Source organism: Nothoprocta perdicaria, unplaced genomic scaffold, assembly GCF_003342845.1.
Source record: "Nothoprocta perdicaria isolate Ctin4 unplaced genomic scaffold, notPer1 scaffold_118, whole genome shotgun sequence".
In the NCBI taxonomy this organism is placed as follows: domain Eukaryota; kingdom Metazoa; phylum Chordata; class Aves; order Tinamiformes; family Tinamidae; genus Nothoprocta; species Nothoprocta perdicaria.
In genome coordinates, this window is record NW_020454294.1 from 1942027 (window position 1) to 1956466 (window position 14440).

A 14440-nucleotide genomic window follows, 5' to 3' on the forward strand; every position below is an offset into this window, starting at 1 on the left:
ACTTGGTCACAGGCGAGATGAGAAAAAGGAAGCGAGGCTGCTCTGAGCAAAGGCCTTTCAGCCCCGTTGCTTAGTATGGAAGGGTTTTACAAAGAAAGACGTGCCAGATGAAAGYGTCTCACCCATGTTCAACAGCAAAGAGCATATTCTGTTCTCTCTGTTTAGAAAAAATTAAGAGAGCAGAACAAGGTATCGAGAGGAACCCACCCACACTGCTCTTCTCCAGCTCTCCCACGAACAATAACGCTGCTAGGTCAAGATTACAGCAATCAAATCTGTTTTCTTCTCCAACCTGCATCCTGTGTATTTTTAAGATGGAAGCAAGAAGTCAGCATTTCAAGCTGTGAAATTAGCATCAGTTTTGGAAAGAGTCCTCTAGAAACCGTTCCTGTAGCTGGCAGAAAGGATCGATTTTTGAGAGAAGTTATCAATCCCAATAACTAATTCTTCTTCTTATAAAAAGCAGTAACACCACCAACAAAAAAATTAACTTGAATTAACAACCTGTCCTCACTGCAATTTAAAGCCAATCATTGAAAAATGATAACTCCCCCAATAATAATAGCTCCCCCAAAATCAGCCATCTATAAATCTGAAAGTAAACAGTAGCCAAAGCAAGCCATGTAAATAAGAGATCAAGTATCTTCCTAGAGCAAGAACAACAAAGTACCATTTCTAAACTCTTCCAGGGCCTCACAAATGCCTAGAAGACTGCAGGACTTTCACATTCTGTAAAACAATGAAATATTCAATGTCCACTGCCATCTTTGCCTTCAACATCCTGTTGTGGCTTTCCTTTGTGGAGTGAATTATGGCAGCATTTCAGCCACTGCAGAACCAAATATTCTGAATTGTGATTGTTGCCTGGCTGAAATTTGGTGGTTTGGGTCAATAAATCTGTGTAAATGCCGTATTTGTGTGGTTAAACTCATCATGCTATCTGTGCTAAGTCGTTCAGAGCTATTTCACCATAATATTGAACACAGATGGGGCCAAACTTGCAGTTCTGTATCATGCTACAAGCACGCAGGGGGATAACGGAGGACCTTTCGAGCTGGAAATCTGGCCACTCTTCTACTGGAAGCATGGGAAGGAAGAATGAATAAAGCAGTACTCTGGTTTACATTTGTTCATTCTGAAAAACGTCTCTCTCCTGGATCSTACACTTTTTCCCCCTGACATTGCACTTCCTTCCCCAGGCCCCTTCTCCCTTTCAAGTGTCTCTCTTCACTAAAGTTCCTGCTATGCTGAGCTGAGTAACGGTCTACAAACCAAAAGTTTCTTTCTGAAATATTAAGCATGTTGTGATATCTTTGGYTTCCTTAATGCCTTAATTTTTGTGAAAGGCATGAAACCAGTTAGACTTACTTCTGCTATGCTGCAGGAACTGTGAAACCTACCCATGATCTGACTTAGAGCAASATGCAACAGAGGAGACTGAATTTCTCACCAAAGAGTATGAGCTGACAGCCAATAATRGCAGTTTACAAGAAAAGTATCTCCTGAAGGCTAAACGATAGTTTATGGTCATGGTCATGGTCCATTCAAAGGATCTGACAGACCTACCTATTTATTCTATCCTGTTTAGGAGAAGGGATGAAATGAAATTTTGTATCTATATGAAATGTACTATAATAAATCAAAATGTCAATGCACAATTGGCAGGAAATGCAGAACAGGTATTTAAACAGTGACTCCTGGAAAAAARCTTCCTCCCTGGACACAGGATGCTTTCCGTTCACGATGGTTTATCTTTCAAAAAGCATCAAAAAGCAACAAATGGAAACATGACTGAAAAGCACTGGACACCAAGAAAGAGTAAGTGACATGAAAGGAAGAAAGGAAATTCAAAGCAAGCTCCACAGAATGAGGTAAAGTTACTGAAAGCCCTCAGTGAGCATCTGAGTGACACAATGCCAATCAAGCTGAAAAGCACATACATTCCTTCTGTTTTTTTCCCCCCGCTTCCCGCATCGAGCAATGGTTTATCAGCAGCTACAGAATCTTAATTTGGCTATTTTTAACAAGCATACCATTTTGCAATCCTGCAGTCCACCAGAAGGATTTGTGAATCTCTCCAAACACTCCGCCCAGGTCCAGATAACTTTGTCAGCRCAAACAGAAAACTTCTGGCTCCAGAACGAGCTGATGCGAACTGACAACCCAGCAAAGAATTTCTTTCATATCTGAAGTTTGCATGAGTAGGCAGCTGGGACTGTGATGAATGACTATCTCTGGTTCCAGCGCTCAGCTTAAGACATTTCTTTGGCAGAGCCTGACAGATAAAAATGCTGCCAATATCAACTGCTGGTATTAGCAAGCTGCTTCAGGAAAGCGACCAAAGGTGTTTCACAATGTCTCTCTCCTTACAATAAGGCTTAGTTCAGGGACAAATATTCATCACTGGCTGAAYGGCAACTGAATTTTGCTATATTTTATCTCAAAATACCATTACAAACAGAAAAACAAATATTTTGTTTTGAAAAACTTTAAACAAATGGGGTTTAGATGATCTCTAAAGGTCCCTTCCAACCTTAAGGATTCTATGACACTATGACTCCATGAATAGTTTTCAATTTCGAGTCGCTCTTTTTCTTGAGGTCAAGTCCTTTTTCGCAGCTCACTGGCCACTTGGATTGCCTGAGAAGGTGTTTTTCATAAGCTACTTGTTGAGCTTTCCTGCCCCTTTTTGGTGGTCATATTCCCCTATTTCCAGCAGTGGGCACTCCTAAGTGTGTTTGCACAGTCCTAAAGGACCGGCCGCTTTGCAGAATTATTGCGAGTATAGACCCAAGCCTGATGTCTATCTGCAAGCTGGCATATTTTCTAGTCATCATTCAACTGATCAGGCAAAAACGTCGGATTTCAGGAGCAGTCACCGTACGGACATGCATGAAATCAAAATCCTCAAATATTCATTGTTATGTGTGCAAAAGAGTCAACCATTTAATCACATTTGCACACTTTTATACATGTAAACAAACCAAAATAAATCTGCTGTCTGTACCTTTTGCCATGGCCCAAATGCTTTTCATCCTGCTCACAAGAGTTCTCACACTGATTTTGGTGGCATTATTTATACAACAAAAGCAACCTGGATTTAGCCCTCAACTATCCATTTGCCCTGCTTCCTGAATTTTAAGTTTTGCTTCTGCACCTTTTGCCATGGCCCAAATGCTTTTCATCCTACTTGCAAGAGTTCACACATTGATTTTGGTGGCATTATTTATTATTATTTATTATTATATATTATTTATTATTATATATTATTTATTATTCCAAAAGGAACCTAGATTTAGTCCTCAACCTGCTTTTTAAATCTTAAGTTTTGCTTCTACTAGGCTTTGCCCGCATATCTTCAAACATCCTCCTGATTTTCCAATTACTAAGCCCATAGGTATTACTTATGAACTGATCATGGGCAGGATTTAACAGTTCTGCAGGTAACACACAAGACAACATTAGATTCAGCCAGCAGCACAGGTACAGGTTGTTGTCAATGCCAGGTTTACCACTGGGGTACACATAGCCCCATCTTCAACATAAGCCTCAGAGATGAAAACAAAAGGGCAATCCAAATAACCCCAGCTAGAGCAAATGCAAAGCAGATTCCAAGCTCCATTCTCTTTTCATTTACTGATGCCATGTATCTGTTTTATTGTTGCTATTATTATTATCATCCATTTTTTTATAATTGCCCTCCAAATCCTTTACCACTGCTGTTTAGCACCTTCTGCAGGAACTTCCTCTGCAAGGCAATAAAAGTCCCTAGAACACCCATGAGAAGTAAATATCACAGTATTTAAAAAGTTCTAGCTTGCTTTATTCTCCAAATCCCCAGACTTCTGCAAATACCACAGAGCAGCTTCAACAAATTGCTAATAAGCACCTCTATGTTCTCTATGTCTAGCCACAATAGCTCATTAATACTTTAGCTTGGGGATTTTTTTTTTTTTATGGAATTAGGAATGTTTTGAAGCACATCAACACATCAAGTCAAGATGCTCTTCAGCACAAAATTTCATTACACCATCCTATAAGCAGAGTCTGAAACTGAAACTTTTTTCCCTTAGCATTTAAAAATTTCCAAACAAATAGCTTTAATCTTCTACAGATCTAGTGAGACTTCAGCAAAAAAAAAAAAAAACCCTTACTTTTTATAGTTCTGTATTTCTCCAAGATGAGCTCAAAGTGTCAGCTGAGATAATTATCAGGGAGATTATGCAGATCTTATTTTCAAAACATTTTGTTTGCTCTCTTGTTATCTAATTGCTTACTGTTTGCATGGAGCTTAGAAAACAGCAAGCTTTAGAGACATATCAAGCATTACTTATTTGGCAGAAAAATAACTTGCCCAAATGATATTCGTATTTTTGGCACTCTTTTCTATATTTTGAAGATTTTGGTTAACCTATGCACTGTGTGAAATAAGAAACATACCTTTCCACTATTGTTTTTGGACTATTCCAGAGGACCAACAAAAAATCAGGAAACAGAGAAAAGGTGCAGTATGAAAAAAAGTCTTGCAGTGACCTGCTTTCCTCCTAGCTTCCCTGGTRCAAAGGTTATTAGGCTCAAGTAGGACCTGCTCTGAGTCAAGCCAGTACCACATAAAGTGCACAACCACCTTATGGAATCACTACACGTTTTGCAAAGTGGACAAAACCACTTCAAGAAGTGGTTCCAAGCTTCTTCAAGTTGACAGGCAAAAACTCACCCAAACTGCATGAAATTAAGCATACCTCAAAACTTTTAACCAAACTACAGACAAGATCTTTCCACAATCCAAACTGCCTTGAAAAGCAGAGATRTCCTAAAGTCAACACATAATTGTGATCAGACACACTTCAGGACCTCAGTTATCACCACGAACAAGTTACAAGCCACAGCCCTGCAGAAATTCAATTCATGTTTTCACCTATCATCTCCAGGTATTTCTGTAAGTACTTTGCAGCTCCTTCCATTTATTTAGCCCATCCAGAACGATCGCAGCAAGGGATGCACCTACCACACGGGCTACGCAACTCTCTTTGGCTTAAGCATCGCAAAGCCAACTTCTACTTACAGCCAACCATCATCATGGCCACCGAAAAAATCTTCTCCCCATCAGTGGTTGGTGCTATGTTTCCAAATCCTATCGTTGTAAGGCTTGTCATGGTAAAGTAGAGAGAGGATATGTACAAGGAGTCTTTGCTGGGTCCTCCTTCCCACTGCCCTGAGCCAGTGGTGTTGTACCGATATGGTGTCCCGATACTCAGCGCCAGCTGGTAGAGCCAGCTGTCTGTTTTGATTGTGTTGGTGACTTCATCGATGACCTCGTAGTCCCCAATGCTGTACCATATGCAGGCTAGCCAGTGGGCCACCAGTCCAAACACGCACACCAGCAGAACCAGCACAGCAGCACCATATTCCAGGTAATGGTCCAACTTCCGGGCGACTCGTCCCAGTCGGAGAAGACGCACCACTTTTAAGGAACTGAAGAGGCTACTGATCCCCTGGAAGAGAATAAAAGCAGTTATTTCAGAATAATAAAAAAAAAAATATTTCAGATCACCCAGTGATTCCTGGCTTTGCCCTAAATATTCCCATACTTTACTTATTTATTTATTTATTCATTTATTCATTTTTTAATGTCCCCGAAAAAAGAAGACAAGATCCTGCCCACTCCTGTAGCTTTGCCCTCCTTGGGCTAATACAAGTTTGGCACTTTTTAGGCTCATAAGTTGCTTGGTTCAAGTTCAGTTTTACAAAGGTAACAAGAACATCCCATGAAATCCAAGGTGAGGTATATCCTATGCTTATTACTAAAAGGAGGGGATCAGCACTTGGCCAGTTGGAAGTTAATGTGAGATTTGGATTTGACCTTAGTCGAAGTGACAGAGGAGCAGTCACAGAAGGAATCACACGGTCCAGGTGGAGTCTCCTTGAAGCTTCTCAGAGCACTAACATATGAAATCTATGCCAAGGATTGCCATTTTGACCAAACTGCAGAGTTCACCTAGTTCAGCATCCTGTATAATYACCAGATGCTTGTGTCAGGAAGCAATTAGGTCAGGAAGTTATTGTAATGGGTAATTAATTACAGAAAAWTCTGCCTATTGCTTCTCTCATCCATCAGAGAGCAGCTGGATAACTCTGCTAGTCCAACAAGCACCGTTTCATACTATTCCTRGCTACATCTAATACAAATCCGCTAGCTCTATGCAAAATATTCTATCTATAAAGATACCTCATGGCCAGAACATGTGAAAAACAATTGAGGGCAAATTGAGTGATTGTGGCCCTACTGACCACAAGGCACCAGCAAGAAAGCCACGTGCTTTTGCACATAGGGTTAAATACACTGCTGTTAACTTCCTAAAGCAATTACTGTTCTTTTTAATATAAAGATATATTGAAGACAAATAAATGGAAGAAAAAATATTTAGGGAATAAAAGCACAGGGAACACCAAAAAGTTAATGCAAACAACTGAGAGGGAATAGGAAATGTGTATGACCCCCTCAACACACAAATGATATTCAGGGGATTTTAATAGAGCTTATGGATGCAGAAAGAAGAAAAATACATTCCTGATCTATCGCAGTCCCATGATATACCTAACTTGTACATTAAATTAATTAGTGACTCTAAATAGAAGCGTCGCAAAGGAAGGTTTCTAATATAAAACATTCAGGAGCTGAAGACATTTAATTTAAAGTAGAAATTAAGACATAGAAAGCAATGAGGCAAACATTCCTAGTTGCTGTGCCAAGATTAAATTGCCCTTTTCTATGCATCATTATCGAATCAGTCTAGTCAAAACACTGGCTAATTATATTATCAAACAGTAAAAGATTGGAGTTTCTGGAGTTTTCCGTACAAGAAAAAAAAMCACTAATCTCTTTTGCACCTCTGCTTCTTTTCACAAGTAATGTTTGAAGGGTAACATGCACCTGATATTTCTCAATGTAATCTTTTTGACAAAGTTCTTGTATGCTTTCCAAATCCTGTTGGAATTTGTCTCAGATCCCCAAATCCTTCATAAATTGAAGTTCTATATTTGCATTCCGGCTCTCTTGATGACTAACACCAAGGAGGCAAGTGGAATTTTCCCATTTTGATTTCTGTATTTTGCATTTGCAGGACACACAGCTCTAGTTTAGCGTTTGCCTTTCCAGCAAAACAGCTGCTGGCCCATTTGCTCTGCGATAAACAGCTGCTGAGCCCCTGCACATGGGCAACTTCCCCAAAAAACAAGTTGGTTTTTACTGTGTTTGCTGGACACTGGGCTGGGGCTATCGGACAGCGATCTCATCGTCAGACAGCACACAGCAACACGCATAAAAAAGGAAAACTAAAGAGTTTTTTTGTAGTGTGTTTCATTAAATTAATCTGCATTATACCTACATTTCTGTGAAAAAGAGTAATTTACAAATGAAATGCCCAGCTTGGAAAGTTTATAACATCTTACTTGCAAAATCAAGAGGAGAAAGGGCAGGGTAGTTTTTTGAAGAATTGGATCCTACTGCTTTTGGCAATGAGATATGTATTATTTCTGTTTACCTGCAGAGACACTGCTTGTTCCCAACATCAAGGCTGGGAAGGAGCTAGAGATTTGGAATGTAAACTGCAGCGTCCCCTTTTCACACCCAGCAGTCTGCATGTGTCCCCCAGCCAGGCTCCCACAGTGCTTCCCAGCGAATAAACATGAGCTCATAATCAATCCCTGATCCAAAGAGTTTACAGTTTACATACATTTATATACATACATATATATATAAGTGCATAAAACAAAGGGAAATGTTTCACTTTAGCTGACACTGAAAGATTCTTCCCAAAAACTACTTCAGTGACACTTACTTAAACATCCTGTAGGTCTTAMAGGCGGTTCAGTCAGATCCACTGCTTTAAAACCAAATCATCAGAGATATATTTACTAAGCATTATATTTTATTTACAATTTTGGAGGAAAAAAAGACATTGGAAGCTTTATATCTCTTCCACAAAACACTATCTAGGGAAAAGCAATTAAGCACATACTAAATGAAAGTGATGCTTCCTACTGAAGGTAGGTGTTTAAGAGCTGGACTGGGTCAAGCTGGTATCTTTGTAATTATAAATATCTCCTGGTGATAATGGTCAAACTGTTAAAACACAGAGCTCTGCCCAAGATTCATCAGTAACCTCTTTGACCAAATTCATTCTAAAGATCAGCTGCCTTGAACTCCGTTTAGACTCTTTTAAGAATTTCAGTATTTTTAATTCAACTGATTACTGTCTGCCTTTAATTTCATTTTCCTTTTAAATACATTCATCTCCTATAAGGATGACTTACAGATACTTACTGAAAGATACATTTTGGAAGCCCTGCTCCTAAGTGGTGAATATCTGCTCTAATTGAAGTAACCTCGGCACTCAAGGAACACCACGGTGATTAGAAAYCTGGAATGAAGCATGTAATCCAGTTTGGTGCTAGCATCGTTTAGCCAATATATGCTTTTTGATGCTGAAGATCCAGCCTTCTGCAAGGGTCATTTGTCTCTCTATCAGCACATTTAGTCAGTTATTTGCAGTATCTGCGGCTCGGTGTGTTCTCTGAGTGAGAACATCTGATTACGTTATGAACCATTCAGATCTGCCCCTTGGGAAATGAACAGATTTTGGCCAGTGTATTGGGCCATGCATTAATCAGATGAGGGCTTTCATTCACGTCTTGCTCATCTTCAGGCATGCGAGCTGCAGAAATTTCTAAATGAAAAACCATTTACTCCAAAATTGTGTTTTGCGTGTCATATATGTAACTTTAAATCCCAGATCAGCTTTGGATGACATTACTATCTGACATGTAGCTCCAGCTTAGAAGTTCACAGCGTGAGTCACAGATCACTGAAATCAGCGGCGACTTTCCCAGTGATTTCAAAGGCCATTAGCCCAGGAGAGGACAAAAACAGTAGCTCTGATTGGACCCGGCCCTGTTCATACCAGCACTTCTATTCAGGAGTCAGCTGAAGAAACCATAAAAGAAGCAGACAACTTATCCAGAAGGCTCTATTTGTGGAAAGGATGTTCAAGGTCAGAATAAACTTAGCTATTCATAACTAAAAAAAGCCCAAGTTTATTGCCTTAAGTGTCTTGCAAAGTCTCYTTTCTCACTTCTCTATATCCTTGGAAAGCAAATGCAGTTTGAAAGAGTGAGGGCACAGGCTATGGCTGTACTCAGCTTGAATTACCAAGAGGACCACTTCCTATTATTAAAATTACCTGAATYTTCCTATTTCAGTTCTGACACCACACTGTGAGATTTCAGTCTTTCAGGATGAKAGAGATCCTCAAGCTATGTGCCTGCTTCTGGCCAAACCGTTCCAACCCAAAGGCTGGGCAAGAAGTTTCCTATATTTGTGGTATAAAAAGTGGGAACAGATTTCTGCAAGAAAATGAGTGCTAAGTTCTCCTGGATCTTAATGAACCCCATGACAAGAGAGGCAATAGCAAAGATGAGGCTGTCAAACTCATGTTATAGAGGGGTCAAGAGCCAGACACGCACAAGGACAAAGGGATTACTGCCACCAAGGGAAAGTGCAAGTTAAGAAGCGTAAGAAATCATGAGCTAGTGCCACAGATGTCCTCCTAACCCATGAAAGAGAAGAACGGTGTCACATCTATACTAAAAACAGCAATTCACAGAGTCGCAGAGCTGCATATTTGGAAAAGACATGAAATTTAATGAGCTGGTTACTTGCTAACCTAATAAGTCTTTCCTGAAGTAGGAAACTATTACATAAACATTTTAAAAAGTAAAATAAAAACAGTGATAGCTGTAAGTTTCTACCAGCTAAATATACTGCTATTCTGCTCAAACTTCAAAATTAAATCCCAATACACTGAAGTGGTAAATTATTGCATTTTTTTTCTATTAGAGAACGATGCGTTCTTAACTCTAGGCATTTTTTCAACTAGATTTCACTCCGTATTTTTTCTTTTTTTTTTTTTTTTTTTTTCTGCTATTACCTTTTTTTTTTTTTTTTTTTTTTTTTTTTTTTTTTCTGTTATTAGCTGCAGGCATATGTATCACAGCAACAATAACAAAAAAATGCAAATTAAATGTGTTCTAAAACTGAAATTCTTCCACCTCTGAATATTAGGATTGGTACTGCATCATTTAACAGAAAGCACTGTCTCAGAAAAGACAAGAGGAATAAAAGGAAAGAAAGAAAGAAAGAAGCTTTTTGCTACTTTTTTATATCATGATGAGCAGTTTATGATGATTTTGAAGAATTTATGATGTAGCCAGGAATCAGAGCTGAGACCCTTTCTATGGAATACTTTGGGGTACATTCTCACTGCCTGCAATCCAAGATGTGACCATCATGGACACACATCACCTCCAGCTAAGCTAATAAGCTTAGAGCTGCAAGATGCAATGACAGCGGCCAATGTTCAACAAAATTGGCCATCAAAGTCTGATCAAACTCTCAGAGGAGCCTGCAGCCAGGCTGAGCTCTTCATCTCCACGCACAAGCAGAAGGGTTCGGCATGTTCTGAGAAGAACTCAGGCACATCTGTACAAGCCACAGCCACCCCATGCTGAATTCCAGCCATGCTCCCAGGGTGGGAGTCATCTCCCATAAGCCGGCCACCTCACAGCCGGCCATCTAGCCTACATTAATTGTCCAGCTTCCTTCGCAGCAAGTGAAGAGAGATTGACATGTCAAAGGAGTGATTCATCCAGTCCACCCTGGACATCTGAGAATGGGATGAATCACCTCCTTCCTGGAGAGGTCTTGCTCTCCTCCCACTGAATACGAAGAAGATGAGGGCTATCACTYACAAAGCTCATAGGAGGAGAAATTTAACTCATCCTTGAAAATGTACAGCCAAGATCTGGGCAGCATCCCAGCCTTACAGAGATGGATATCATGGAGCACTGAGTCACCATGCAAGACTTCAACTTTCTCATTTATTCTCTCAAACTRGAGATTAAATGCCATTAATAACAGTAGGATGAGATTTTCTGCTTCGAAGAGATATATGCCAGTCTAACTCTGGCACAGAATAAAGCTGCTGGAAATGCCAGGACAGAAGTCTTTTTATAAGAGAAGTTTCTAGACACACTCGCAGCCTGCTTGGACTACGGAAAGGAAGGGATGTGGCCTTCTGAGCACAGCACAGAGATCAACATGAGGAAAGAAAGAAAAAAAAAAAGGAAAAAAGGAATATTTAAACTAACAAGAAAATTAGTGGAGGTACAAGGGAACAGAAATTAAGATTTTCAGACACCACAGGTTAAGGCAGCTTTTGACCAGTCCATGGGAAGTGTGATGTGATGAACCTGCCTGCCAAAGCCAAGACTTAGTGACGCAAAAGATCCCTGTGAATTTTGCTCCTCTTTCTCCTTTTTCTTCTGTTTTCTTCCTTTTTTTTTTTTTTTAATCCTTGTAAAAGTTTAACAAGCTGTACCTCCACYCAGTATAATTAGACCAGGTAGGAGTCTCATCTGAACAAGTCACCCCAGGCTGTCAGCAGAGTCAATGGTGAGAAACAGGCATTTTAGCATGACGTGGCTCTCAGACCTATCTGAGACMTGTATTTAAATATGAGGAGTTGCTCTCTAAATGCGTCTGCTTCTGTTTGTCAGCTAGAAAAGGATGCTATACTGCCTGCCTCTGTTTCACCAGATGGGTGATTACTTTTTCTCTTACTAGAAGTAATCATAAATTTAAAAAAAAAAAAAAAAAATCACCCAAGCTAATCACTTAGTTGGTTCTGCAAGCAAAGCACATAGCTCAGCATTTGGGATGAAAACAGTGAAAAAGGCATCGTTCTTGGGAAATCTTGTGCAATTTCCACTGAGCAGCCCTTGCAGGGCGATGCACAACAGATAAAGAAGATAAAGTGCCTGTAGATTGTGGAAACGACTGCAAGGGTGAGCTCTTGCCARCCCAAACCAGTAAACCTGCAGGCAGCGCTCCAGGAGGAAGACGCCTGCGTAGTGCAAGAGCAGTATTGCAGCGTGACATATTGGCTGTTTGAAATTTTACCAGCAAATCATTCCCAGAAGAAATTTTCGCGCTGAGCTACTTAAATAGAGCTTAGCTCTAAAATCCCTCGTTAGCTCCTTAATGCTTCTTTACTGGAGCTAATGTTAAAATAAATCTTCTAACATATTTCAGGCCTTTACAGGCTTTTTTTTTCTTTCTTTCTTGTTTCTTAAGAAAAAGGTAATCAATTAATATAATAATGTTGCATAAGTCCAAGTGAAAACATTGGAACAATAAAAAGAAAAACAACCATTTATTACTACTTTAAGAACTAAGTTTAAGGTTGGATTTAATTATTAAAGTCCACATGGGAGTAAGGGGCATTATTCCTGAACAAGTTATCTAGATCCTGGGTTCARATACAAGCAGAGTCTATTTAATGCTTGGTCCTGCGCTCCGGACAGCAAGAGACTCACAATGACAGTAGTGAACAGAAAATTGAGTCCTTATTGCAAGGCGTGAGCAAGTGCGTTCTCATGCAGTCCCCCAAAGCACCTCCAAATTTATTGCTCATGATAGAGGAGGTGGATGGAAGTTGACAGAGGAGGGACAGGAAAGCATGGAAATGGTTTAGGACAGCTTCTGAGGAAGACGGGAACTTAGCTAATAGTTAAACGACAGAGAAACCATGAATTATAGGAAGGAAAAGACAGGAAGTGTCTAGAGAAAGTCACCTGAGCAGCAACATTTCTGGAGGTATTTCTGGAGCCTGATACCACCGTGATGCCCAGGAATGTGTGCAAGACCGGGCTGGTCTGTGGCATTTAATTAAGTAAAAACTCGTGCCAGTTACCATTATCTCTGTAGGAAAACAGTTATATATTCAACTGCTGACATTAGCCATTCAGCTGGTTTCTCCAAGGCTGCATCTGGGCTCCATCTTTTGCTGAGCAATCGCCTTTCCCTAATCCCACAAGATTCTTTTCCAGACACTCATGCTTGTGCAGAGAAACCGAAATAACGTGGATTTGTGCTACTCCTATCAGTGTTATTTTAGCAGTATCTGACTGGATTACTTTATTCATCTTGTCCCCTTTGTGAGCCTTCCTCTGCAAAGAAAGAGAGTCACGCAAGACTCGAAGCTTCCCCAGAAAGTATCCGACACAGGATTTGCCCCAATTAGACTCTTCTTAATGTATCTCTGTTTACAGATTTCATTTAACCAGCTTGTACTCAACATCTGCTTCCTGCTAATGTATACCACACATTAAAAAAAGGCACGGAGAAGACCACTGAGACATATAATTTAAGCTTGGTATTCCGTAAGCAGAATCAGAGTGGTCCAACCTCAGCCTCACAGGCTGCATCTAACACAGAACCATCTTGTTTAGCTTTCCACCATCCCAGGCACTTACTGAGGTCCAGGCACTTCCACATCCAGCCACAGCACAAGCTGCCCCTCAAATGAAGCAGACATTTACATGTCTGCAGGGAGGAACTCATGGAAATATTCCAGCACTGTGATCCCTCTGCAAGTTTAAAAGCTGGATTTACCTTGCAACKGAGTAGTGAGAAAACTTGCATAAAATCTGAGCTTAAATAAAAAACTAATAAAAAAAACTAAATAAAAACACGTGCTTCAATCCTGCACCATAACTGCAGGGACATACGTGACAGGGGTGAAGTGGGTGAATCATCTATATACCTCATGCTTAAAGAGGCTAAATTTATATTTGGACAACCTAGGCAAGCCATTGTGCTTATTATGTTGCATGCCCTGCTGCACACTACAGCAGGACAGTATTTTTCAGATTTAATTGCCTCCTGACTACATGACAAAGGGGAGAAGCCAGGTCTCAGTCTCAGTGATGCTATTGCAGCTCAACACTTGGCTGCAGGAGGGGTTCAGGTCTRGGAATTATTTTCTCCATATGTGCCACCTGGATTAAAGAAAAAGGCAGCCTGCAATASACTCAGTTTTAGATCCAAAGCTACCTTCTTGAGCCCATTTATCGTCACCTTCCTTACATCCCAAGACCAGGTTCCATAAACCCTTCTTTAGGTAGCTTTGGAAAGGGTAATATTTGTARTAAGGTATTGCGGATGTGATCATTGCTGAATGAGTTGTATCAGCTTTTATTCACTTTCAGTTTACAGACCTTGTTATTTTAGCTAATAACAGTGAAGCAAAGAAGTTTCCACCATCAYTGAAATAGATCGATAATAGTAATTAAAAGTAGATTACAGTTAGGAGGATTCTATGCCTTAATATGTCCTGCAGGGATCACTAAATTTCAAAGGCCATTGGGTCATGTAGTCTTAAATTATTAAACAAAGGACAGAGAATTTTGGAGTTCTAGCTCATTTAAATTTGTCTGCTTTTGCTTCCAGCCAGTCGTTCATGAAAATTAATTTTTGCAGAAAGGAACTTTATGTAATGAAAATATTTCAGTCCAGAAGCCATCCTCACATTAGTCTCTA

At 40.0% G+C, this 14440-nt stretch overlaps 1 protein-coding gene across 1 annotated transcript in view; it reads right to left on the reverse strand.

The window, feature by feature from the left end:
* KCNH5 (potassium voltage-gated channel subfamily H member 5) overlaps positions 1 to 14440 on the reverse strand; it is a 136835-nt gene that overhangs the window by 83055 nt on the left and 39340 nt on the right. Inside the window, 1 exon segment of the mRNA XM_026053747.1 lies at positions 5066 to 5495. Within this exon segment, the coding sequence (XP_025909532.1) occupies positions 5066 to 5495 (430 nt within the window).